This window comes from Larimichthys crocea, chromosome X (assembly GCF_000972845.2).
Source record: "Larimichthys crocea isolate SSNF chromosome X, L_crocea_2.0, whole genome shotgun sequence".
In the NCBI taxonomy this organism is placed as follows: domain Eukaryota; kingdom Metazoa; phylum Chordata; class Actinopteri; family Sciaenidae; genus Larimichthys; species Larimichthys crocea.
In genome coordinates this window covers 15,625,235-15,652,279 of record NC_040020.1, presented here as the reverse complement: position 1 = coordinate 15,652,279, position 27,045 = coordinate 15,625,235, and the positions used below count along the sequence as shown (strand labels likewise).

At 41.1% G+C, this 27,045-nt stretch overlaps 2 protein-coding genes and 1 long non-coding RNA gene across 4 annotated transcripts; 1 reads left to right on the top strand and 2 right to left on the bottom strand.

Moving 5' to 3' along the window:
* Window positions 1-276: 276 nt before the first annotated feature.
* Window positions 277-16,678, bottom strand: klhl20 (kelch-like family member 20). The gene is made up of 14 exons (XM_027282962.1): window positions 16,545-16,678; window positions 14,240-14,303; window positions 12,579-12,836; window positions 12,362-12,470; window positions 11,291-11,497; window positions 9,726-9,884; window positions 9,519-9,613; window positions 9,293-9,408; window positions 9,000-9,183; window positions 8,106-8,249; window positions 7,829-7,962; window positions 5,721-5,929; window positions 5,468-5,574; window positions 277-4,611 (listed from the first exon to the last, which is right to left on the bottom strand). Exons 2-14 carry the CDS (start codon window positions 14,260-14,262, stop codon window positions 4,527-4,529), a joined length of 1,830 nt encoding a protein of 609 aa, XP_027138763.1. The 5' UTR covers window positions 14,263-14,303; window positions 16,545-16,678; the 3' UTR covers window positions 277-4,526.
* Window positions 16,679-17,765: 1,087 nt separating this feature from the next.
* LOC104937197 (LIM/homeobox protein Lhx8) lies at window positions 17,766-23,489 on the bottom strand. 2 transcript variants are annotated; one of them, XM_019256932.2, is made up of 8 exons: window positions 23,296-23,489; window positions 22,884-23,042; window positions 22,088-22,209; window positions 21,126-21,343; window positions 20,492-20,595; window positions 19,222-19,317; window positions 18,615-18,795; window positions 17,766-18,432 (listed from the first exon to the last, which is right to left on the bottom strand). In XM_019256932.2, exons 1-8 carry the CDS (start codon window positions 23,386-23,388, stop codon window positions 18,356-18,358), a joined length of 1,050 nt encoding a protein of 349 aa, XP_019112477.1. In that variant the 5' UTR covers window positions 23,389-23,489; the 3' UTR covers window positions 17,766-18,355. The 2 variants fall into 2 exon arrangements, with proteins under 2 accessions (XP_019112477.1, XP_010751684.1); XM_010753382.3 differs by having other exon boundaries at window positions 21,126-21,346; window positions 23,296-23,488.
* LOC113746499 (uncharacterized) lies at window positions 22,969-25,278 on the top strand. Its single transcript, XR_003462932.1, has 3 exons — window positions 22,969-23,069; window positions 24,615-24,800; window positions 25,119-25,278. It is a non-coding gene; the product is annotated as an uncharacterized LOC113746499 (long non-coding RNA).
* Window positions 25,279-27,045: the final 1,767 nt, after the last annotated feature.

The window sequence follows — 27,045 nt, the reverse complement described above, 5'->3', positions numbered from 1 at the left end:
TTTCTCTGAAAGGACAAACAACACTTCGCCTCCAGGAGCATTGTGCAGTTTGTAAATGGCCATCATAATTCTGACTAGAACACTTTTTCCCTTTGTGGGTATTTTGTGGTTTTCAGACCAGGGTTGGACCAAAATAGATGATTTCTGTGAAAACTCATTCCTCCCTCACTCAAAAGAAGAAAATAATTTGAAAGCAGTTTTTGTAAACTGTATATTTTCCTCCTTTTGCTGCAGAAAAGTACTTGGACCTCACAAAGAACCAGACACACACGTGTGTTTTATTTTTCCAGGGAAAAAGTTTAATCCTTGTCATAGTGAACATGGTGAGTCCAGAGCTGAGAGTCGGCTCTTTTATATATGAAAACAAACACCAGAGGTCATGTTGGACATGCTGCACAGAGGCTGCTCAAAACAAGAGATTTTTGAACATCGGCTACTGACTGAACTTTACTTCTGTTCATCACTATCACAATGCATCATTAGTAGCTTAAATTATTAAGAGGAGAACTCCACTCAGGTTGGGAAACCAAACATAGTATTACTGGTTTGAACAATCCAATCAATATTTCTATCACCAGATTCCCTGTGCCTTTGTGGGTTGAAAATAGCTAAATAAACTGCAGAAACGCAAAGGATTTTCTAAAAAAAAAAAAAAAGCACCGTCACGGAGCTGCTTTGACTTTTGAGAAAAGCTATTTTACAGTGACAGGGCTCGAACCAAAGTAATACCACGTTTAGACTAAACTGAGTGGGATTTCCTTGTAATTGTGTGGCAGTGAAACGTAGCAACATATTCATGGGAGAGTTTTCAAGAAGCAGGCATGCACAGCCGGCCACACTGCATCGTCAAACAGGGATAAGATTTCTATTCGATGAAAACTACATTTGCCACACTGGGGTATAGAAGATGTGTCACGGAGCCTTGCTCCAATTTTAAGATTGCGTGACTGCAAAAACATCCCAAATATAAACATTTGTTTACAGGACAGGACATTTTGCACATGTACGTGACCAAGCTGTGATCCTGCCGCTTGAACTCTCTAGCATAGAAAAATAAACCCAACAAAAATCTAGAATTGCCCTATTATTAAACATTAACACCGATATTTGGGTGATGGAAATCTGGTTCAAATTATGCATAATAACCGCTCTGTGTGTGTGTGTGTGTGTGTGTGTGTGTGTGTGTGTGTGCAGTCACTTGCCTGTCATTACAGTGATGCATTTGTTCCACACGCGCACACACACACACACAATGTAAAGTGCAGAACCGCGATGGACTGTGTGACCACAAAGCAAGTTTAAGTTGTAGTGTTGCAGCTATGAAATAAATCTGTCATCGTCAGTGTGAAAAGTGCCTGAAATGTCTGATTCCCAAGTTGACGTATGATTTGACCATTTCCCCCCCCATATCTGGAAAGTTGAACACCCATATAAAATATGATAAAAATAAAAAATAAAGAGATAATCACAGTGCAAAATATTCCGAGAAGATTCATCCCAACCAATTTCACCTTCTGTTCAAACTGTGTCCGTCTCCACTTCTGTTTCACACTGAGATGACATCAGCTCTACGACCAGGGACCACTTAGAAAACTGTCTTTTTATTATCTGGATTAGTGCTGCACTATGACTGTCCACCAGCAGGTGGAGCCGTCACAATGAGCAGCACACATCAATGTACAAAAACAACAATGTGGGAACTGTGACTACAAAACAAAAAGGATCCATGTTTCTCATGATTGTGTGACAGAAATATTTGAAATATCACCGACTACTACAGAGGGAACTGTTACTTTATCAACTCATACACAGTTCTTATATTAATGTGGTCCATTCTGTTAACAACAAACTGGGATAAATATGCTTTACTGCATCTGTCTATCACGTCTATCTGTCAGACTTTGACGCTCTAAGTGTAAAACGTAACAAAAAAAACGTTTAGAGGAGTTTGCTGCCTGGTTTTTGATATCAGGGATTATATGAACTCTGCTCTGATTTTACAATCCACAGTTAAAGAATTCTGTCCTCTCCAGCGGGTTAATAAATGTTTAACGTGTTCACATTTCTCAACTGGACTCAGGGCCTCGGTGCTGTGGTGAAAAATCACTTCAGTTCTGACATTAAAAAGTCCATCAAAATTTCAATGTTACACTAATAACTTTCTTGCATACATACATACATACATACATACAGTTGCATAAAGAAAAAATCAGATTCTTGCTTCATTTTGATAAAAGGAGGTTAATATGAGGAGTAATGTTAGGAGATGTGTCCGCGGCAGATCACTGGCTCCAGTGTTCATCACCAAAACAAGTGTAAGGGAGTTTACAGCCGACGCTACAAACACAACATTAGAATTCTTGTGGAAAGGGGGAAGTAATCTAGTGTTTTAAAGTAATGTGTTTGTAGATTTTAATTTTCAATCTCCAGAACAACACACAGTATTTAGGATCACTTTAAAATTATTATATTTTATATTTTCCTATTGTCAACTAACTATCAATGTATCTATTAACAAGTGTTGTGTGTATTCAGAGCCTCATGTCCAAAAACTAGTAATCACTGATGCAACATGAACACACACGCACTCATTTTTTTGGACTCAGTCCTACATAATCACTCACTAGAACACCAAATGTGGATTAATCCGCAACTCAAAATAGTCCCAAACAAAAGCAGTTTCCTTCTGTTTGATTGACATTTTGAAAAAAAAGTTTCAGGTCATCACTGAGCCTTTCGTAGAAATGTAACAACATGTTTGTGCTTAAAAGGCTTCAGGGGATCAGTACCACAGACAGGGTAGCAAAGCTTTATGCTGTGAGACTAACTCATTGTTGGTTTTGGTCATTTTTGTGAGATTTGTTGCCAAAACAATAAAAAACTGAAACATTCTGAGTTTTGAGGTCAAGCTGGCCATGTAGTAAACGCAGTATGTGACACTGTTCAGGTCTCAGTATGCGTCTAGCAATGTCGATGGCTGACCAGGTGTGTGGACGTGTGAAAGGAGAACTTTAAGTACAACCTAAAGAGGGTACACTAAGTGTGACGCAGCCATGTGGAAGCTATGACAGCAGACCTTCGAATGTTGCCACTGGGATTGCATGCAATGCATGCAATTCACTAGTCGACACCAGAAATATCAGTCGGTACAACAGCACTTCGCTGTGGCATCTTTATGCAGCCACTTTACTGCTGCTAACGCAACTTTAGCTTGCTGTGTGAAAGGTGGTGCATTATCCTCTGTAACTTAACATCATCATCGAAGTCATGTCATCTATGTTTTGTTGTCCACAGAGTTAATCCAGCTCGATTTTGACTGTTTTCTGAACGCTTTCTAATTTATCTTTAATGGAAATTAGCCACGAGGAACATCCCTATTCGCCATTTAGTTATTGTTTTGTATAATCTGTCATTTCTACGCGTGATAACGTGAAGTCTGGAGCTAGTTTGAAGCGTACTGAAACCTTTATGATTCAGCACTGGAGCCAACGATGAACCAGCGACACAACTCGATGAAACCGTCTGTATCTGAACTGAAATCTACAAACACAAAAGTTAACACAGACAAATTAGCCACTGGTAAAGTGTAGCAGCAGAGACACACTCACTCACTCACTCATCTGTAAGTTTGTTGAGAAAATGTTGAGTAGCAGTGACTTTCCCGCACACATCCTGCCTTCTAATGCTTCCTATTATAAAGTCTGTTTTTCTTTCTCTGTGGATATCCAGCCTGAACGTATAGATGCCTTCAGAAAAGAACAGCCTGACAGATTCCTACTGTTTAATGCTACATGGAGGCCCAGAGACAGAACAGCCACAGTCAGATGTGTGCTTCGAAGCCGAAAGCAAAAGTAGAAAAAGAATGAGAGATTTACCTCTGACAGTCAGCATGCAATGCTGTATCTTCAGGAAACAATCGATCTCACACATTGAACAGAAGGTTCTCTGATCCACTCGATGAGGGTGGAGGTCTGCAGCCCGGATTTGGGAGCTGGCGTTTTTAGGACAAGGGGGGACGATGGAGGCTTTCATCTTTTTCCTGTGTATCAGAGTGGATGCATCTGAACTTCTTAAACCTTAGAAATGTAAGCTAAACTCCCTCAAGTTGAGTTCCAGCCATCACGCACACGAAAAAAAAATCAAATGTCCCAGACTGGGAGGCTCGGAGGGTGAAAACCTGGAGAAGGACTGTCCTCTCCAAACTGGAAGCTTAATGGTTCTTGGTAGACTTCTGCTTTCAGTGCACGTCATGGTGACCGCGGTCAATCAGTGAAGACAACGAGGGTATTCCAAAGTTAATGACCTCATAGTGTGGTGGGGGATGAACTAGAGTTCAAAGTTTGTTCTTCTTTCCATCTCGTCTCCACCCACATATTTCTTTTTTAATTCTCATCCTTGCATAAATTACAGCGTCTCTTTTGGAGGCACGAGAGTCGGTGAAAAGAGGCATCCATAGCAACGTGATGAGAAGTGTTTGAGTGTGTGTGTGTATGCGGGGAGGGCATGGGGAGGGGGCGAGGTTGGTGTTACCATATGTGGGATTCACAGTGAGTCATTTTAATGACGCCCACCCCTCCACCTAGTCGGCGGTAGTTCATTCCTCCGTATAACCTGGAAAGAGTGAGCGAGAATCAAATGAAGGAACAGTTCAGTTTCATAAACACAGATCTAACCCTAACCCAGAAGCTAATTTTCATGAGCCAGTACTCGGAACATTTTGACCGAGGTTAAACTGTGATTGGAGCACAGTGCGAAAAGGAGCGGGACTTAAGGAGGGTCAAGTATGTCAAGAGATGTACTGTGACTTTAACATTTTGATGCGTACATGATGTTTAAGAGGATGACCACCCACAGTGATCAATAACGTATCAATATGATTCACTGACATGACAAGAATTTGTCATTGTGGTGATCTATAGACCTCCGTGGAAGTGATTCTTTGATAGAAAGTTTCTAAAATAACTGTTGATAGTAAGATTATCACAAGATGTGGATAAAAATTAATTCACTCCCAATGTAAAAGGTGGGGACAAAAAACTCAGAGACCGATGACTCTGAATGATTTAAGACCTGTCAATGATAACCAACCATCAAAACCAGTCAAAATTCAGTCTGTGAATGGGAAGGACAACTTAAAAATGGTTGATGTCTCAGCAGGAAGTCATTTGCTAAAGCGAATTATGTACACATGAACAAACACTGTCAATTTGTACTGAGGAAAATTGTACTCAGCAAACCGGAGAGTTGGACCTTTATTTGAGCTACAGCAAATAATGTGACATGGGAATGAAAAGCTTAAAATCCCTCTTTAACATCAATTAACAGGAACATGGTAGAAGAACTGTGTTGTAGTGTGTGTTAAAGGTCTAAATCATGTCGTACAGACTGCAGAGCAGTTCTCATGTCCACACTGACACCCGTAATAAATAATAATAATAAATCTAAATGCTTTTCATGTGGCACATACCTCCATGTGTTGGCATCAGGATCGTAGACTTCTATAGTTTTGAGATACGTCGTCCCATCAAAGCCTCCCACGGCCATCAGCTGACCATTCACTACAGCCAAGCCCACCTACACACACACACACACACACACACATTAAAGCTTTTCTAATAACCATTTCAGTACCTTGACATCCACTGACAACCTCTTGCAGATTTTGCAGTAACTGAAGCTAACCTCTTATCAACCACACAGAACCCCCCAAAAATACATACCCCACTTCGTCTGGATGTCATGGCGACTACAGGAGACCACTGGTTGGTTCTGGGGTTGTATCGTTCTGCGCTGCTCAGCTCTGTGGTGTCGTCTCTCCCTCCAACAGAGTAAATCATGTCTTGGTAGACCGCACAGCCGAGGTGCTTCCTCCTGGTTCCCATCGGAGACACCGTGTGCCAGCGGTTCTCTTGAGGGTTGTAACGTTCCACTGAGAAGGAGAGAACAGCAAAAAAAGAACAATTTGACAATGAACTAACGATGTAGTAGAGTAAAGGGGAACCTGGCCATTTTTCAACTTGGACCCCCTTTTCTGAAGTTTGTGTGACTAATGGGGGCATCTTTATGGAATATATTTCAACTAGTGCTGTCAAAATTAACGCGTTAATTTTGGTGATTAATTTTAAACAATTAACGCGCTAAAAAAAATTAACGCAATTAACGTGGTTTTGTTTATTTCCGGTGGCGGCTGACCCATAACCTTTGGTCACATGCACGGTCAAACATCTATCCCATAGACATATATACATAGACATCGCATTGAGCGCTGAATCGCACGTCGACGTCGCCGCCATTTCGGATGTGGCAAAGTAGAGCTTTGTTTCCCAGATATATTAGTGTGTGTGGGAATGGGTGTATAAGAGGCATTCACTTAAAGCACTTTATAGAAAGGCGCTTTATGAAGTTCAGTCCATTTCCTTGTATTAGTTTACGGCAGATCTGCCACATCCAATATGGCGGACACGTTAACGTATCGCAGCAACGGACCAACCTGCTCAATGAGGCGTCTATGTATATGTCTATGATCTATCCTAACTAAAGGAGAGTCTATGTATATGTCTATGATCTATCCCAGTGGTCCCCAACCTTTTCCTAACTGCGGACCGGTCAACGCTTGACAATTTTAATGCGGACCGGGGGGGGGAAATACGTCATTTCAAAATAAAAAAACGTTTCAAAATAAAAGACCGCTCGACTTAGACTGGGACTATAATAGAGGGGGACTTACTACTCTATCTACAGTTGGTAGGAGAAGAAGAAAATATTAAGTATTAAGTAATATTTTCTTCTTCTCCTACCAACTGTGGATGAAGTAGTAAGTCCCCCTTTATTATAGTCCCAGTCTAAGTCGAGCGGTCTTTTATTTTGAAACGTTTTTTTTATTTCGAAATGACCGTATTAAATAAAACAGAAATAATTAATTAATTCTTGTGCGGCCCGGTACTGATTGATCCACGGACCGGTACCGGTCCGCGGCCCGGGGGTTGGGGACCACTGATCTATCCTAACTAAAGGAGAGTCTATGGCGGAAAGATGGATAAGGACGGACTTTTAGGGGGAACATTTCATTTTAAAAAGTTGCCCGACGGCTCGTTGGACAAAAACAAGGCAATTTGCACAGTTTGCAAAGCCGAATTTAAATTCCACAGAAGTAACACACTTTAACATATCACCTCAAAGCAAAACACCCTGCTGAAATTACCTCCACGGGACCTCGCCAGTCTACACTACAGGAGTGTGGCACTCGTCAGTATATTTCCTCATTCTGGCTTTTTTCTATTTGCACTGTGCATATGTGCACCTTAAGCCAATAAAATGAATGAATTTAAATATATTATTATATCTCTGTGTTTATTCTACATTAATTTTATCATTTTACATAAATAAATATTCATTATAAGCTTCAGTCTCAGAAAAATGCAATTAATTTATTGATACATTTATTGATAAATTAATCGCGATTAATTACAGAAATTTTTGCGATTAATTTGTTAATTTATTTTTTATCGACTGACAGCCCTAATTTCAACCAAACCAAAGTCGTTGATTGTTGGAAAGACAAGCCAGGTTTTTTGTTTACTTTTATTTTGTTTCCTAACCCAGATGTTTCCCAACTTCCCTACACAAGCAGCACTGACCTTTGTCGTAATTAAACATCACACAAAAAATCTGGATAACAGTCATTTGATGAAGTATGATTTATCACACCCAAAGCAGAGATAAAGTGTCGCTCTATGCTGTGTACAAACATTCAAGTCTAACAGGCTTCTACCTTTCCTCTTGTTGGGTCAATTTAATATTGTACTCATCATATGACTCAGTATCATACCTGTATTTAACGGTGACGTCCCATCAGACCCTCCTACAGCGTACAAGAACCCCCCCAGTACGGCCACAGCTACACCCAATCGCCTGGTGCTCATGGAGGCCACACGGGTCCATTTGTTCTCCTTAGGATCATACCTAAAGCACAAGAACAACATCCTTGATTGGTCTTATTCAAACATTAAGTGTATGGGAAGCTTCTAGAAATTATCCAGATCATCATAAAGACATCCTGAACTACCTCGAGGAAACAAGAGGAAGCAGGAAGTTCTGACATATACCTTTCTACAATGTTGAGACAGGAAACTCCATCCTGTCCGCCTACAGCGTACAGATAACCACCGAGGACAGCCACTCCCACACTGGTACGACAGGTGCTGGTGGGGGCTACGTCACTGCTCCACTGATTGGTCTTCGGATCATATCTGGATACGATAAATGGACCAAAGAGATTTTTTTTTGATTCAGCAAAGTAGAAAAGACAAGCAGAGTATGTGTTATGACCCAGGGTCATTATTTAGTGTACTTTGGTCTTGATGTGTGATTTTTCTGTGCTATTGTCTCTCCCTGCCTAAGGGTGGTGCTTCCACCCTTAAAAGGTGTCTATCCAGGTGCTGCCTGCCGATAGGTTAATGGACTGGTGGATCTGCTATAAATAGCTGCCGCTGGAGACATTCGTTCTCTTCTCTTGACCCTACTCCACCAGGCTGTATTGTACTGTATTGTATTGTGTTGTGCTGGGTGAACTTGTACTTGTCTGCTTTAGCAGACTTTAGCTTAGCAGTCCAGGTAGTTGTAGGTGTGAGTAGCTCTTTTGGTTCATCTCCCTTTTCTCCTGTTTATTTCATAGGGAGGCAGGTTAGAAACCTGTATTTTGTTTTCCTTGTTTTGGTTAGGTAAGTTAGTTTTCGGTCAGATTGTTTTGTTTGTTGTTTTGGGCCATGCTCACCCTGAAGCCTAACACTACCACTTTTGATATAATAATAATAATCATCGAATAAATGATCTGTTGTTGGACTGCAGCTCTGTGACCTTGGTCATTCTTGGGAGTGGGGAAAAAGGTGAGCGTTCTTTTCGTGTTGTGTTCAGTTCCCCTAGGCCAGACGTAACAGCATGAAATATAAAACCTGAGTGAAAATCTCGAAAGAAAAGCTAGACGAAGCTGGAGTGATCACCTCTCCACAGAGTTGAGGTACGACGAGCCGTCATGACCTCCCACTGCATAAAGCAAGTCATCAAGAACGCTGACACCGACTCCACATCGCCGTTTACTCATCGACGCTACCATCCGCCACTCGTTGGTCTGGGGGTCGTAGCGCTCAACACTGGAAATGGCGTCACCGCTGCACCAACCACCAACTATAAGAGAAGGAGATGTGAGGGAAGTGAGACAAGGTTAAATATACACAAGGTCAGCATGATAGACTTTCTACAGTGGTGCCAAATCTGCTGCCAAAAATGTACTGACCTGCGAAGAGTACCTCTCCACAGCGGATGGGTTTCCTCGGCCGGGTTCTGGGGCCCTGCATCAGTGGCCTCTCCTGTGGCAGCAGCAGGTAATTTTTAGCTTCATCAACCAGGTCTCTGAAACAACAAAGAACAAGTGCATGATGTATATGTCGAGGTAAAAGCTTCTCCTCTCACTGTTTAGAGTTAGAAGAAATAAGAAATAAGAATGAAACAAACAAGTTCACCTGCACTCCTCGTCACTCTTTATCAGGGGGTCTGACCCAACGGTGCCCACCAGGAACTTGGGGCTTAGCAGCGGCAGTCGGACATGCTGCAGGACCTAAAGAACACAGTAACCCCACATCAGTATTTTTACGCCGAGTGTCATACATGACTGGACCATGTGCCAGTAACAAGCGGAAAGACTAGCAGTGCCCACTGTGGTCACAAACCTGGGGGAGCTGTGGTCTGCGTTCCTGGATGCTGTATTTCACCCAGGCCATCACAGCGTTGAAAACCTGCTCCTCGCTCCGCACATTGAGCTCATCGCTGGAAATGATGTCAATCAACTGGTTGGCCGGCAGCAGCATGAACTCTTCGCTTTCCATTACCTAAAGACAGCAGAGCAGAACAAGTCAGTCCTCCTCAGTCCATACACCACCACATAACTACCGTGTCTTTCATCACGACATCTTGACATGGAATACCAAGAAAAGACACAATTCAAACATTAATACTGGCTTCATCTGGTTTACTTTAACCAGTTCCAGGACTCTGGTGTTAAAGCAGGACAGCTCACTGGTAGGACTGACCGGGATAATTAACACTAATTAACTCCATCTGTGTCTTCCTGGAAACAGGTCTATTATAAAAATCTTTTGTGACTGCCACTAAAGAAAATGTAATAATATATTGAGTCCAGCAGATGTAGCTGTTAAAACTACTGAGACGATGAATACAGAACGAATGCAGACCAACGCGTCTCTACCAAGACTACAGGAACACTCCACCTCTAACACCTACCACTGGTCATCTGGCCATCTGTGTCGGAGCTACAATGCCACAACTAAAATCTAAACTGTTCGTATCACATGCACCACGTCAGGTGAAGAATAAGGTGAGTCATCAGTCTGCCTCCTCTGACGTCTAATCAGACAACACAAGGGAAAAATGTCGTAATAATTAATGCCAAATGTAAATTTCAACTTTGTTCAAAATAGATATATAGTTGTAGTAGTAGTAGTAGTATAGTTTGTAGATTAACAGACTAAAAGACGTTTAACATAAAGTGTTTGTGATTCAGCAAAAACAAGAAGACTGTGTGTGTGTGTGTGTGTGTGCATAGCCTCTACAGTTCAGCTTGAAGCCTGTTTCCTCTTTCTATTGACTCACAAGCTGCAAACCAACATTTAAATCCCTGAGAGAAGGATTACCGCTGAAGGATTAAAGAAGTTTATCTTTGTGCTTATTGTTATTACTGACACACAACAAGCTGCACAAATGAAAAGAGGTTTGTGTAAAACCTCAGAGACAGAAGAGTGTCCCATCACTTTCCGCTGTTACAGAATCTGCTACAGCATACTGAGGAGCAGTGTGAACCTAAGAAGCTTCTCCTGTATTGTGTTAGCACACGTCTCTTTATAATTGTGAGTCAATAGACTGTCTGGGCTTTTTCCATATTTACAATCCATGTGAAACTGGACAAACAGACAATCACACCAACACCTGTGTTAGTTAGTGTGCAGTTTAGCCAGCTGAAGTGTTAGCGTGTGACACTCTGCAGTGTGTAAACAGACACCGAAAGAAGCAGTTAGCAGTTTACACGCAAAGGCCCTGTGGTAACTGGACTAGGTGTTTAAGACTAAAGACAAAGAAAGCAGCTCTAACAGCAGCGTGACGGGGTAAAAGAAAATATAATAAGTCATAGATGTGCTGTGAGATGTGCAAAACTTGTGTGTGAATGTTTTCCGCGCCTTCATTATCTATCAGCATTTCTGGAAGCCCTGTGACTTCTTACCTCCTGAAAATTGTGCTGGGTGAACTTGTCCGCAATGCGGAGCAGCTCGCGGCAGGAGTGCGTGTCTGCGAAGGCCCTGATGCCCAGACAGTTGGAGGGATCCAGCTGTCTCTTGAGGAACTCGCAGCAGGCCTCCTGGATCTCAGCCAGCTGGAGGAGGCAGGCGGCAGGGAGCAGCGTCTGGACGTTTCCCTCCTCCACGGTCACCTAGGGGCAACGGAGGTCGGGACATTTTCACATATAGCCACGAAGCTGCGACTAGTGAGGCAGAGCTGTGTTGTCTGCAGAGTTTCGGGTTGGAACCCTGCAGCTCTGTCTCCGTCTCGGTCTCTACAGGCCTCTGCAGGATGCTCAGTGATGCTCGGATGTACAGCTGCACTGCATTGTTTGAATTTTTTATGACAGACCTAACTGCACTCTGAGGGATAAACAAGGACTTGGAAATGTTGTTGCATCCTTCTCCTGACTGGAACTTCTCAATAACTCTGCTGTGAGTCTGCAATGTTCGTTTAAATTGAAGATTGTTGGTTAGTCAGTTTTCTGGCAGAAACTACAAAGAGACAGCCCTGATCTTTTGTGTAGTCAAACCTACCTTGATCACACACAAATAATCAGCATACTGATGGTTTAGACTTGTAAGCCTTCTCTGTGTTGATCAATGTCAAACCATCCTAATTACACCCTCTGTAACTCAATTATGTAAAACAAATTATGTAAAAGTCTAAATGAGGCACATGTTCCTGGAAGTCCTGTTTGTCCCTCCTGACGCTCCGAGTCATGAATGCACATTTTATTAAATAAATTCAAATGTTTGAACTTTCTGTCACAGACCACCAGCTGATCTGAAGAGCTCCATGTCTTGTTAGTATTTGTTCAAACAACCTGCAAGTGACTCAAACCTGTTTTTCGAGAACTCACTGAACTTAGCTGTTTAGCGCCACTTGTGTTTGCCAGATTTCTATCTGCTTGCGTGCGGTCAATAAGTTTATACACTCTCACCAAGAGTGGCAACAACACAGCGCCAACCTCTAATATCAGTGAAACACAGTTCACTGCTGGGGTTGTTGTTACCTGTGATGTGTAGGCAAAGTCAATGAGCAGCTCCATGGCTCTCTCGTCGATGTCGCGGATAACCACTTCAGTCTGCCTGCTCTCCGCCAGCTCTCCAGTGAACATCGCCCTGAACACAAATCAAGAGATATTACTTAGATGTTCTCCCCCTGAACTCTTCTCAGATATATTATCCTGTGCCAGCTGTGAGCTGAATACAATGTTCGTCTCCCGGTACCTGAAGTAAGGGCTGCAGGCGGAGAGGATCACGCGGTGAGCGTAAATCTTCTTGGCACCCACCACCAGCACCACGTCGCACAGCTCACGGTGTTTCCTCAACAGGTTGATCACCTCCAGGGTCTGCCGCGGGTGTTTGTCTGAGACGTAAGGCATGCGTGCAGGCTGGGGGACCCCTTCAGGGAGCTTGTTGGGGTCCCCCAGAGTACAGCGGCTGGTGATGTCCATTCCAGTGGCGTCTTGGCGTGCGCTGGTGGCCCTAAACATCAACCGGGGCAGCAAGGATTAAACGACTGGACGTTTTAGCGGCTCGTCGTGCTCAGCTCAGGGGAGGTGAAAGAAAAATGGAGTGTGTAGGATGTTGTGATCTACAAATGACTGAGTAGCCAAGCTTTTGTAGGCTACTGCAGTTCACGACCATCATGGATGAAATATAGTCTTTAATCTGAGCTCTCTGCCACACTCCGTTCTCTGGAAAATGCTACTTTAGACATCAGTTCTTGTGAATACATTATTTATGGCAGTGTACCTGTGAATCCATCATCACACACGCCTCATCTACTGTCACAGTGTCTGTGGACCAGCTGAACCAAATATAGTTGGGTCACAGGCCTCTAGATAGCCAGTGTAAACTTATCTACAGCAGTCCAGCAGTCAGTGTAGGTCTATGTGTTTTTAGAGCGGTGGGCACAGGATCATTCTGGTTCACTTCAGATCATGTTCACAGTGCCAGGCAAACATGTGGTCTAATCATTACAGGTGAGGCTGCTTGGAAACTATCAAAGCTTCGACCACAAATAACGTTTAATGAACTTGTTCAGCTTCCACCAAATAATCACAAACCACTACACAATGGAATGTAATCCAACACAGCAGAACTTCAATAAATCAACATTTGTGTCTGACAGTCTGTAAGGCAACACTGTGCTGATATTAAAGGGGCACCCCGCCTCTTTTACACATGCAGATCAGTTTACTCATCGCGAGGAGAACGACTCAGCCTGAGAAAACTGTTTTATGACGTGTTCTCTGGTTCTGGAGGAAGAAAAACGATGATATCATCGAGGTCATGTGAGTTCAGGTGATCTCAATGCTGACCGTCCATTTTGATCTGTCGCTTCTTACTGTAGGTGTACAGCACTGATCTGCTGGGCTTTTTATTTATAAGCAAACGTTGCTCTGGTAACATCTCAAAATGGCCCAACTAGAAAAAACTAACCGCTCCGATTGTCAGTGGAGTCAGCTGAACTATTTTGAACCAGGCGCTGATACAAACCTCGGCTAGTGCCTGCCAGCGTGACAGAGCTGTGAGCAGCCCGACAGGAGAGACACGGTGTGGTGCATTCAGATATTATAACTACACCTTGAGCAGGTATGCTTTGACTGTGTGGAAATGTCATGTGTTCACCTCACACATGACGAACAAAGACATTACAAAGACATAGGAGTTGGTTTGTTCTTCTTCATGACTATAGTGGACAGTTTTCTCTCTTCAGTTACAAAAGAAGAAAAAAAAAAAAAAAAAAAATCAGCCTACGTGGATGTTCGACACCCACCTGCTCAGCTGAAGCATTAAGATTGAGCACATTGTAGTTTAACAGTCCACATTTTTCATCCTGCAACAGGATCGTGTACATTCTCACACTTTGACGCCACACCTACCTGCGCATTGGCTTTGCGTCCATGCACTGAAGAACTATGTTTGGTTCCACTCCTTGAGGTTAACCTACAAAAGACAACACAACAAATCAGAGAAAGTGAAAACACTGCTACACTCATGAACTGAATTAATCTAAATCTAATTTTGCAACTTCTTTTAGAAAACATGCTCGGTTCATTGACCGACAAGCTGCAGCTTCCTCGAACTGATTTAACTGTGTGTTGAAAGCTGGAGATCAGACTGAGGCGCACGCTGACAAGAGTCGGTTTATTAGACACACCTGTACAATTACTCTGTTCACCTGTCACACTGCAGTCAAATAGCATGGTCCTGCAATAAACCCTGCTGTGTGTGATGTACAGGTTTCTTGACAGGCTCATAAACATGTCTTCAAAACAACTCTGAAGTCACTGAGAGGCTGTGATCATGTGCTGACGTTAGCCAACACATACTTAAACAGGGTTAGATATATTATTCACACAAGTTTTAACCAAATCATATTACATCACAAGCTCTTGAAAAAAGGGGGTTTAATGGTACGTGGGCCGTTTGGTTCAGTTTGGTGCTCCTCGTGACCCAAACAATCACAATAGTGATCCAAAGCATGAGGTTCAACAGAAAGTTTTGGCTCTGCACCATCCGTTCTCTATCAGCAGTAGCATGCTGGTCATCTTAGCCCAGTTAGTCAATCTAATTTAGTGTTGCTGTCATCCGAATGAGAGACCGGAGCTGGAGGAGCCTCCCGAGACGTCCCATGACCCGCTGGATGGGAGCATTTACATTTCCCGGTTAGTTACAGCAACAAGTAGTCTCCCACATTGTTCTACCGATGTCGGGCGTTTCCGTGGAAACATGTTAAGTCATTTAACGCCGACATTGACACAGGAGTGCTTTTTTTGGTGCGGCTGTAGAGAAAACAGGATGTAAGCATGTGGTCAGAGCACTTGCATCTCCGCGTGTGCATTCTGCACGTCCACCTGTTGTGCTGCCCCGTGTGAATGGGTGCAAGCTGCAGTTGTTCGGGGGGAATATTTACAGAGCGGCAGTGACACTTGTGTGTTTGACACATGGCAGTGTCTCTCTGCTGACACAAAACAGCGTTACAGTGAGAATCACGGCCGCTGTTGAAAGTTTTACATTGTCATAATGAACGGTAAAAATGTTTCTACACTTCTGATTTCCCTGCAGTGCCAAAAATGGACCTAAACTCTACACCAAGGCTGAGCTGCAACACACGTCAGAGATCAGACTGTTGAACTGGTTGACAGATCAATAAAGTTAATCACCTTCTTCTTTTGGTGGCTTAAAGTTTGCGGTTTACATTTAAGTAATAAACCTGAGTGCTCTGATTCCTCTTATTGTACAAAACACTAGAGTGCAGTACAGTGAGGTTCAGAGAAGGAATGGCACACATCATTTCTCTGCATTATGTGAGAGTGAGTGGGTTCATCTCATCCCTCTGTTGTTGAAATACTCGGTCATCTGATCCTGAACACGCTCTGTGTTTATGAATCGCTTGTCACAGTTAGCCGGAGCACAGTTCAGATAACACGATCACAGATCAGGATTGATCAGTGGGGAAACTGGAAGCCAATACTGATCCTGTTACACGGCGGATCAGATGTTCACGTACCAGTACCGACAGCTTTGTGCCCACTGTCAGCCCCTATCACTCAATTTGACGATAACCTTTACACACACACACACACACACACACACACACACACACAGCCTGTGGCTGGCTTGTTTTTAAGCTGCATGGCTGAGAAGTCTGGAGCTAAATGTTTGTTGTTAGCAGATCCGGATGTGAAGCCACTTAGCTCGTTAGCTAACATTAATCACACTTTCCAATAACATGGGGAAGAATTGGGTTACAGTTAGGTTTATGGGCGGCTGTGGCAGAAACCAGTGAGCTAAATGGAAAGAATGAGAGTTTCTGTGAAGATCTGTGTCCACGCAGGAGTCTAAACACCAACGAGCTAACTGCTAGCTAACGAGTTAGGGTGTCTGGGAACGCTATGTGCTACCGCTAGCTCTGTGGTAACATCCACAGGCGACCCTGAACACAACACACACAACACAACACAACACAACACAACACAACACAGTGAGTCAGTACAAGCAAAGAACACGAAACACAGCCAACTGAAGGCAGCCCCTCGTTAGCCGTCATGTCGGGTGTGTGTGGCCGCCTCAGAGTGAGCATCAGGTCGGACTGATGTTAGAAGTTCACCCTGAACGCTAACGATGAGTAAGTTACCGTCAGTCCGAGCTGACAGTGACAGGAAGCTTTCCGCCAGGCTTTACCTTATATTTCCATCCCAACGACGCAGCGAAGTCGCCCGGGTTCCTAATGTTTACAATGTAACGCCGTCGCCGAAACGCTGCTGCTTTTCCTCCTCGGTATTATTATTATGCGCATGCCAAATGCCAAGCGCCACTTCCGGCCAGTGTGTTTTTCAAAATAAAAGTTGAGATGACGTCATTGCATTACATGTAGAGGCCATAGACTTTATGAAACATGGACATTGTATGCCTAACATCAAACATAGGTTTCTGAAGAGATCGTATTAGAAACTCTGCACAGATTTATGTTTTACTGTTATACCATGAATGCACTCCTGTGTGCATGAAGCTGTCTTTAAGAGTAGCACTTTTTATCCATCAGAAGGCGCTGCAGGGACAAATTGGGCATGTTTTGTTAAATCTACCATCTTTGCGCTATTTATTTTATATATATATATATATATATATATATATATATATATAATATATATATATATATATATATATATTTATATATATATATATATATATATATATATATATATCCTATATTCTGTGTCTGTTAACATTTGTGACCGAACAAGGAATTTGCTCGCATGGAGTTTCATATTTTGATACATTTAGACAGGAGCCCACTTCACCTCCCTGTATATTTCCAAAACACTATATAACTGAGCTACGATGAGTAAAATGACGGAAACATTTCAGAGAACAAGAAGGATAAAAGCTTTTTTTCTATGAAATATCAAGGCCAACTTATAAAAAATGAACTGAACTGAAAATTCTGTTTTTTTGCACTCAACACTGTACTGAAAAGGTTTTATCAGACACCACAGAAACAACAGAAATGCATCATGAGACTTTGTTTTTTTATGTAAAGTCTTAATCTGCATGCTACACAACGATGACTGTAGTGGAAAAAAGGTGAATTCATTAGAAAAACTGAAAATATCTAAAATTGTACTCCACAAGTTGCAGCATCTTTGAAGAACACAAAGTAAAGAAACAAGCAACGCTTTGTGGTGCAGCCATGAACTTTAATTTCTAGTATGTCAAATATTAAACATGAAAGTCCATCTATTCCCAGAGTGCAGTCCATACATAGCTTCTACGGTCATCTTCATAATCTAAAGGAAACATTTACACACTGTATTGCTTTTAGTCTGTGTTTAACACACGTTCTACTGAAAATCATCTTCACAAATGTTCATCCAAAATTAGATGTGTGGACATTTTGAGAGCAGCAGATTTGGGCACTGCAAAAAGAAGACGGTCACAATTGGATGTCCATACACATTTGTTGTCAAAGCTTGGCAAAGAACAGGAGAGTATGTATGATCTTCAGTGGTTTTAATTTGCTGTATGAACCATTCTGAGTGCCCAAACTGACAGCGGTCCTTACCTCCAACACATCCTAAAATAAACTCTAAAAGCTAACTGAAAACCAAATCTATACTTTTTTTTTTAGATTTACATCATTTACCAACAAAGTGCCTTATCTCATTATATTCTCCAAATAAATTAAATACAAAGAAATCCATAACACATACATATTAACAAAAAGTTCATCTCACATATTCCCATATTTGACTCTTGACATTCTCATCTGTGAATCTGTTGATTGAATTAACTTAAATTCAGTTTTTAAGTGTCCGCTCACACATTAGGCACTGAAACAAGTCATTTCATTGAATTACTGTTATTTTGCTGGATATTATGAATTAAAGTTATCCAATCCTCACAGGAGCTTTTTAAATTAAAGAGATTGATTTGCTCTGCATCTTCCCATCAGCCAGTCATTGTCTTCAGTTTCTCAGGAGGCGGGCAACAGCTCAGGCATGGCTCACTGGTAGTTGTGTCAGTGAATGGGACATGAGCGGCTGCAGCAGAAGTGTGTCTGGAGTTTGGACTGGGGAAATTTAAATAAATCATTTTGCACATGTTTAATAGACAATGCCATCGTTTATTTCCTCTATTGAAAATGTAAGTCTTCCAGGTATGGAATCATTTATTTTATCAACACTATATATCGTTTGTGGAGGTGAGGTTATTTTCTGTAAAAAGCATTACGACTGTATTTATTTTTCTTACCATCCATATAAGTCAGTGTAGTGAGGAGGGGTGCATCTTGGGAAATATAGGTGGTGTACTGCAGATCCTCCATCAAAGCTGGTGTCAGCTGACCAGGAGTAAGTGATGTCATCATGGTTGAGGGAGCAGGATTTGGGCTGATGTATTTCTTTTGACGAGCTCGACAGTTCTGAAACCAAACCTGGATGGAGGAGAAGGGATTGAGAACTGGTCTGGATGGAGCGGTTCCTTCTGGTTCCTCAGAAATATGAAACTAAACATAATTTGAATGAAACATAGTGGACAAGGAGAAGTCCCGGGGATTTAACAAACAACATGAAGGGAAATCAGAAATCTCTAAGTTCATTATGATGCATGTGAACACTTTACAATATGTTGTTTTTCCAGGCTGTTAGTACAAACTCGCAAGCTCTTGTAAATAATCTAACCAGTAGCTGAATTTCATTATTTTTGTGCACTGATAAACAAAAGTTGAGTGTCTTATCTTCTTGAGTCTAACGGGACTGGAGTCGTAGTCTGCTTCACAGTACAAAGTAATCATTGTTTTGTCTGATCAACTGCTGAAGTCAGCTCCTCAGTCAAAATTTTGTTTAAGAGCAGTGTTTACCTGAATAACCCTGCGACTGAGTCCAGTCCTCTCTGCCAGTTTCTGGAGAGTCTGAGCATCGGGGTTGTTATCTTTAGCAAACTGAGTTTGCATCACCTGCACATGTAGAGATGACAGATGGGCATGTGTTTACATGGTTGAAATGTTAAAGTTGATAATGTTGTTATAACAGTCTAGATCACTGGTTCCCAACCTTGTACAATTACCCTCAAATTAGTGATAGCAAGCAGGAAGTTTGTGTCAAGTGACTGATTTAGATGAATTTTGAGCAGATTATTTCCTGAATACTGCATCAGATGAGTTTTCCTGATTTATTCTATCTATATAATATATATTATATAATATATATAAATATATATATATATATATATATATATTATATATATATATTATTCTATATTATTTATTTCTTTATTTATTTATTTATTTATTTTTTTTTAACTGCAGCCGTGTGTGAGTGTCAGCACAAACCAAAGGCAGATATCCCGTCATCCATCCTATCCACATACATTATCCTAGGTACATTCCATATTCTCCATCATGTCATAGTGTGGCTTTTTATACAATTGTTCCTCTGTATTGTGTACTTAATAGGACTTTTTTTGTACTTTTCTTTACACATTCAGTGTTGTCTTCTGATGCTTGGCAATTGTTCTCTGCTAAACAGCCTCACCCTGTATTTCAAAAGTTGAAAGAACCACAGTGATGGCTCTGTGACTATAGCTTGTGTTCAGGTGTGAGGTAAAGACCTATTGTATATATCACCCATTAAAATCAAGAGACACCCCATGAAGCCTTGGCAACCCTCAGTGGGGGTCAGCACCATCAGGTTGCACTGAATAGTGATATTTGTTCAAATAGAATGCATTAACTACTGCTGCCACTAGAGGACAGAAAACATCAAAACAAGTGTCCGGACGTCACTGGCTCCTACATTTGTTATACTGACTCTACCCATTGACACATTCAGCTGACACAGAGCAACACGAACAATCAGGAGTTAAACATGTACTCTCCTTTTATTCTGTTTTGTATTACCAACTCTTGTCTTCAGCTTGCTGAAATATAATAATAAAATCAGATGAACACATCAAATGTGTCATAGTGAGGTGTAGGCACATATTCCCTACTACTCAGTGTATCGTATCTGATCAGACACACTTTAGTAGGAAACCACAGTAACCCAATAGCAGCCCTGAGTTCAAGGTTCATTGAAAGGGAAACAAGACAACCTGTCCAGCAGCAGCATTAAATATACATACACACACACCTGTAACTGATCAACAGTGAAGCTGGTCCTGGCCCTCTTTGCGGGTCTGGGCATGGTGCTGGACTCATCTTTGTCTGTCACCTCTTCGTCCTCTTTTGGATCCTCTTTTTAAAAAAAATTAAATAAAACACACACACACACGTGTGATGGGGTTTGTTTCTCTCTCTGTGGGCCTCACCTTTTTTTTTTTTTTTTTTTTTTAAAAAGGTGAGACATGTTTAGGCTGAAGCAGTCTTATTTTCATTTCAGAGGGTTTTAATGATAAATAGTCAAAAATCAAAAATCATAAAATCATTGCAGCACATTTAAATGATTAGAAATTGTCATTTACATTTGTATTCCATTTAAACTGGTTTTGTATCTAATTTAATTATATTCTATTATATCAATATTATCTATAAATATTTGATGTATGACATGAGGCTGTTAGATGACATGCTTGATTCTCCTGAAGACAGCATTGCTAACCTACTTTAGTTATAAATGAATCATGAGTATCTGGCATCAATGTTTTGGTATTTTAAAAAAAAGTAACCACAGTATCACAGTGGGTTAATAATGAGGTCTGAATTATACTGATTATTCAGGGAGTGTCAGCAGAAACCAGAGGCAGATATCCCATCCACATACTCACCATTCTCCTTGGCACGTTTGATATTCTCCATCATAATGTCATAGTGTGGCCTGCAGAAGACCCTGTTCTCTAGCAGTCCGCATTCCTCCCCAGTGGACAGCTGCCGCTTACAAGAGGTGCAGGAGAAACAGGCCAGGTGGAAGGTGCTGCCTCGGGCCCGACGCACCCAGTCACTAGAGTGGATGTTACGTCCGCAACGAGCACAGCGGGTCCCATATCTCCTGAAGAAAGACAGGAAACAGGACGAGAGGTAGAATATGCGGAGATATAGTCACTGAAGTTTAAGTGAGGTGAGGGGAGTTGTGATCAGGTGGTCGATCAATGATAGTTAAAGAGATACTCTGACTAAGTTACACCCACTTTCCCTCAACCACGTCCGTTTAATTTTGCCACTATTTACACTGATCCCAGTCTCTGCTGTTCAATAATTTATTAAAATCTATTCAGCGACAGAGGGCTGCTCCACCCTTTATTACTTACATGTGTCAGAATGTGTTGCATATGAAGCCATCCGCACACAAACACTGGATTGCTCCAGTACAGGATGAGGAGTAGATGTGTGCCCCAAACATGTACCATAAGGTGTCCCAAATGAAAGTAGGTGCGCCATAACATTGTCCACCATGACCATGCACCTCAAAAGACAGCACACATTCCTCATGTTCCCTCATTAACAGAACATGTGTAATCCAACACTTTCTCTTTCTTCTTGTGCTTTTTGGCAGCTCAATTGACTGAACACAAACACAGACCACATGAAATGTTTGTTTTCAGATGGACCATGTGGAACCATGTCATCATTATTAATCATAATATGATGAAATGTTTAGTCTGGGGAGGTTACACAAATAAAATGACTGCCTTATCACTGCTATAAAAACAAGAGACACATCATATGTTTCATTTCTGCATATTATGTAAAGGGTTGTGTCATTTGTAAATGTGTTGTGGCTCTGACTCACCTGAAGTAGTCGAGTTTGCAGAAGACTTGTTTGTCCTTGATGTAGCAGCTCACGTGTCGCCCCAGTGATGTTTTACATACACTGCATGAGAGGCAGCGCACGTGCCAGCACAAGTTGTTCACCTGAGGTGGACGAAAGAAAGAGGGGCACATTTGTGGTCACTACCATAACCACAAATGGTGATTATGGTAGTGATTCACCATAACCACCATTCTTATGAGCTCCTTAGCACACATACATAAAGCTTTTTGGGTTTACTAGAGAAAAACTAGAATGATCTGTAATCAAGAAATGTAATTATGAGGATACCATCGTCTAACATTAACCAAAAACTAATTGAGTGCAGGTTTTGTGCACTCTGGTGCATTTGTGTAAAAATCAGGTATGTCTTTAAATTAAAATGGTGTTAGTTAGCAATTTATAAATCTAAATTTATAATTCAAATTCACAACATAATCGTTTTTGAAAACATCTGATTTAATTTATCATTCAGTCATCAAATTTGTGAAACAAACAGGCTTGAAAAATATTTTCCACAAACTACATTAATATTAAAATTGCATAATTATTTTGTTCAAGTAAAATAGGCAGTGAAATTACAAAAAAAAAAGTTCCCCATGTAGGAACTTGACCCAATGAAGAGTCTAAATTAAAGCAATAAAAATACAGTCACTTTAAAGACAGATTCAGGCCATGAAGCTACACACAAAGACCCTTTAGATAACTGGTTTTACTATGGTTTTTACTATGTCCGATTCATTTTAAAGTGTTGTCAATGCTTCAGTAGGAGTCTGACCTTGAGCAGGTATCTGTCCACTATCTCCAGGCCGCAGGAGGTGCACAGGGCTTTCCCCTGCAGGGAGGCCACGGTGGGCACGGAGGAGGAGGAGGTCGAGGAGAGGGAGGACGGAGAGTAGCAGTCCTCCTCGAAAATATCATCAGGCCCAGAGGAACCCTGTCAGGAGTAACAATTAGACAGCCGGTCAGTGAGGTCCGAAATTTTTTAGGGAAAATCCTAAATGAAGCTGTTTTGTTTCAGTTGCTAGCATAACAGTCCACATTCAGACAGACGGTATAAGAGTAAACAAATTCAAATGTTTGATTTATTTGGCGGCACTTTGAAGTGCGCGAGCTTTGCGCCATTCTGCTGTGACACCGTACACTCTATAAAATGACGGTGATATTTGTTTGATATTGAAAACACGCACTCCGTCCACAAAAACACTTCCTTGCAGCGGAGTGAACTGGCACCGGGTCGGCGAGTAAACAGCCTCAGTCGTTCGCCCTTCTTCATCCGACATGATGTAAGCGACAACTCCGGACCGATGAGCGGGACACAATAACGACCCTGTAACGTCCCAGTCATTTTTCCATGGCAACCGCAGTCATCACCGCGCGCACTTATATGACGGCCCAAACTTTTTGTTCGACATTTTGGACTTTATTTTATTAACATAAGGCCAAAGGCCCACATCTTCATATTGTATGGCTCTTTAATATTTCTTAATAATAATAATAATGTTTTCTTGTGTACAATATTGAAATACTACATGGGCTCTTTTGGAGACCGGCCTCGCGCACAGCTGAATGTCCTTTTCACTGATTGGCACGCATGTGCATATGATAACGAGCCACCAGGCGGGTAAAGAGCAGGTGAGCTTACTGCGCCTCACCGACGTTTGTCCAAACTCTGCTCACACGTTTACCAATACTGACTTTTTAACACTGTAGCAACAGACGAGCCTGTCCACTAACATCGAAATAATCATCAATAATCATCACTTCATTTTGGACGGAAGATGCTGTTGGAATAACTGAGTTTTATTACAATAGTCAGAGATTGCTGTTGGGTGGATAATTAATATATTAATACAGGCACAGTAAGCCAGGCTACGATATTTAATTAACCTCATTAAGAGAGCACGGAATATAATACTAAACCTAACAATAAATCCTGGAATCTGGCCCTGTATTATTGATATGACTTGTGTTTTTTGGCCTGTATTCTAAATACATGTAGTTAAATACAATAATAGCCTATATTACTATAACCATGACAATGTTAATGTCACTTCTATGTTAATACATTAATAGCTGGATAAGTATCGGCAGTTTAGAGCATTAGTACTCCCACTTATTTATTAGCAGACTTAATGATGACTTAATTCTATCAAAGGCCTACATTTTCTAAATATTTGACACTTCAAAATAAAGGAAGAAAATGCTTGTGTGAAAGTAAATGACTTCTGAGAAATTAAACAAAAATAAAGTTAAGTGTGCAAAGCAATATCTGCGAAACATGAGAAAAGTTCCTCCCAGCCTGTAAAATGATTAAAGTTAAATAAAAACGTGCCTCCATTCTGTGCTGCAGAAGCAATATTATGCGACCTAATGAAACCCTTGTAAAATACATCTGTTCATTCAATCCACTCACCAGGCTGTTGGAGACAGAGTTAAACATTTTCAGTGAAACATCTGCCGGCTCCTCTGGTACATCCCCGTTCATCCAGATGTTTTTATTCCACAGCAGCACACCGGGAGCCTGATGTGTGACCTGATGTTATTAGTCCTCTGTGCTCCTACTTGTCCACCCACTCTCTCCCAGCTCTTGAAGACTTTGTCCACCGCAGAGCTCCAACTTTGTTCTTGTCATTTAAAGCAGCGCGGTGCACCTCCCACCAACGACCCGGACCCGAACGGACCCGCCCCAAAGGTACAACTATTTAGAGCATGATGATGATTATGACATTTTTTCTGTCTGTTCTTTTAACGTTTTCTCTTAATCTCTCTTTTCATTTTCTTTTTTTAACATATTGAAGCACTGACTCAGTTTGATTATTAAATTAGAATCTTTTCATCCCCATCAAGGTCTAAACATCAATTCAGGCTCATAGATAAAAATAAAAAAAACTAAATATTGATCACAGCTCAATGAGAGTGCAATGCTTCAATAAAACCAAATCTTTTTTTCCCTTTGAGAGACATTGACATTGTTATCAGTATTCCTCATCTTTTCCTTTCTTGCCATCAGGGACTTTATGAACACAGCACAGGTCTAGCTTTGAGAGGGGACTGACTTATATTTATTTAGACATCCATACCGTCTGACCAGCAGCACCCAGGGCACCTCAGCAAGACAGCAACACTCACTGATTAATTCAGAGTACATTAGAACACAGTTTCATGGATTAAATTACCTGCAATTCTTTTTTTCCCCATGTCACATTGAAGTAACACTCGGTATGTACATATATAAATAAACACAATCATTCTTGTATAATATGTTGTATTATGTCCTTCATCTCTAAAATTTAAGATTTTTGAACCAACATTTATATCTACTCTGAATGTGTCCTTAAGAAACACAGAAAACAGAGAGTGCTCTTGAATTTCGAGGGCACCCCCTTGTCCATTATTACCCTGTCAGACTTTAAGTGAAGACGACGGCTAAGCAAAGACCGGGGGTCAAAAAGGCATGAATGAAAACATTCTCAGAGGGCACTTTGTGAATGGCAAAGCAAGAATCCCTTTGGGTCTTATCTGTGCATACGTCTGCAACCTGATCCCCCCAGACCTCTAAAGTGGGTCTATAGGATAATTTAATGTCATAGATGTGTGGGATGGACTGGGTTTAACCTCAAAGAGGAAAGTGTAAAACAGGCTCACTAATCTGAAAACTGAAGGATTCAGCAACATTTAGAAATTGAGCCCAAAAACTCATTTGTAATTATATCTATCTGATCATCTCCTCTTGTTTAGTACTTTGATCAAATGAAACATGTGGAGCAGTATAACTGTAAAATGCAAGATGACACCGTTTCAGTCACCAACATGTTTGTTTAGAGTTTAAAATGGGTCTTTTATTGTTGAGAACATTCAAACAAAACCAGACATCCCTCAGTCTGTTGTAACAGTAAAAGCTTTGTTTGTGCCTGAGCTGGAATTTACACAATATTGTCAAATTTCTGTGAAATAATTCAACATTTTCTAAAAGGCACAATGGATGTCTGCACTCAGTTTTGCACACTCACATTTTGGCATTGTTCATTTAATTCATGTAAAAATTCAGATAAACGTTCGGTACAAACGTCCAGTCCTCTTATCACTGACCTCTCACAGCAAGAGGCATGGGTTTAACTCACATCCTGAATCTGAAAAAATAAATAAATAAATCACGTGCAATGGCATCTTAATGCTGGATGCAGAAAATATGCTAAGTATAAAAAAACCTCTTACACAGGTTCTAAGAATATTTACAGCACCTGCTGTACAATCAGCAATATCCCCTTTGCTCACACATGAGGAACCAAAATGGAGAAAAAGAGAAACTTTTTGGAAGAAGAGATCATGACAATGGCAGAGTAAATTAAAGCCAGGGAACATGTACTGTATCTTCATCTATATCTTCATACAACTTTGCATCCTGTTTTTAATTTAAAACACCTCATCTGGAAGTTAACCTCACACCTTTAACTGTTTGAAAGCTAGAAGTCCAAACTTTGTTGAGAGGTAAGATCATTTCCATGTTAAAGTAGCATTTTATAAATGAGAAAGACATACACAAGATTAAAACTAATCATAAGTTGTTTTATAAATGAAGCCTCAGGTCTGTGGGGTGTCTGATGGTTAGTTCAGGGTTTATGAAGGTGTCATCGTCAAAAAAACGCAGGAATCAACCAGACTGTTAGACATTTTGATGTTTAAGTATATGTTAAATTGGCATTGTTGAGTTTGTATCTAACATTCATTTTCACATAAAGCCATACATTAATGTTTAGGAGTAATAACATGCAAACAAATCTAATACTTTGTTGAAATATTTGTTCCACAAGGGAGCCGACTATTTTAATTTTAACCATTGTGGCAGAGCCCTCCACTCCACTGCTCCCTAATCCAGCCCTCTTCATGGTGTTGGAGGATTTAGGACAGCACTCCTGCAGACAGCATCTGCTGATCTA

Bases quoted from the DNA above. Each gene is read 5' to 3' on its own strand.
- LOC104937197 (XM_010753382.3), bottom strand. From the start codon at position 23,388: ATGTCGGATGAAGAAGGGCGAACGACTGAGGCTGTTTACTCGCCGACC. The intron at 22,210-22,883 runs GTCAGACTCCTA...CGTCCACCTCAG, and splicing joins TGGACAGATACCTGCTCAAG to GTGAACAACTTGTGCTGGCA. The intron at 20,596-21,125 runs GTGAGTATGTGG...TTTTTTAAAAAG, and splicing joins CAAACGTGCCAAGGAGAATG to AGGATCCAAAAGAGGACGAA.
- klhl20 (XM_027282962.1), bottom strand. From the start codon at position 14,262: ATGGACGCAAAGCCAATGCGCAG. The intron at 11,498-12,361 runs GTAACAACAACC...CGTTGCCCCTAG, and splicing joins ACTTTGCCTACACATCACAG to GTGACCGTGGAGGAGGGAAA. The intron at 4,612-5,467 runs GTATGTGCCACA...CACTCTTTCCAG, and splicing joins CCTGATGCCAACACATGGAG to GTTATACGGAGGAATGAACT.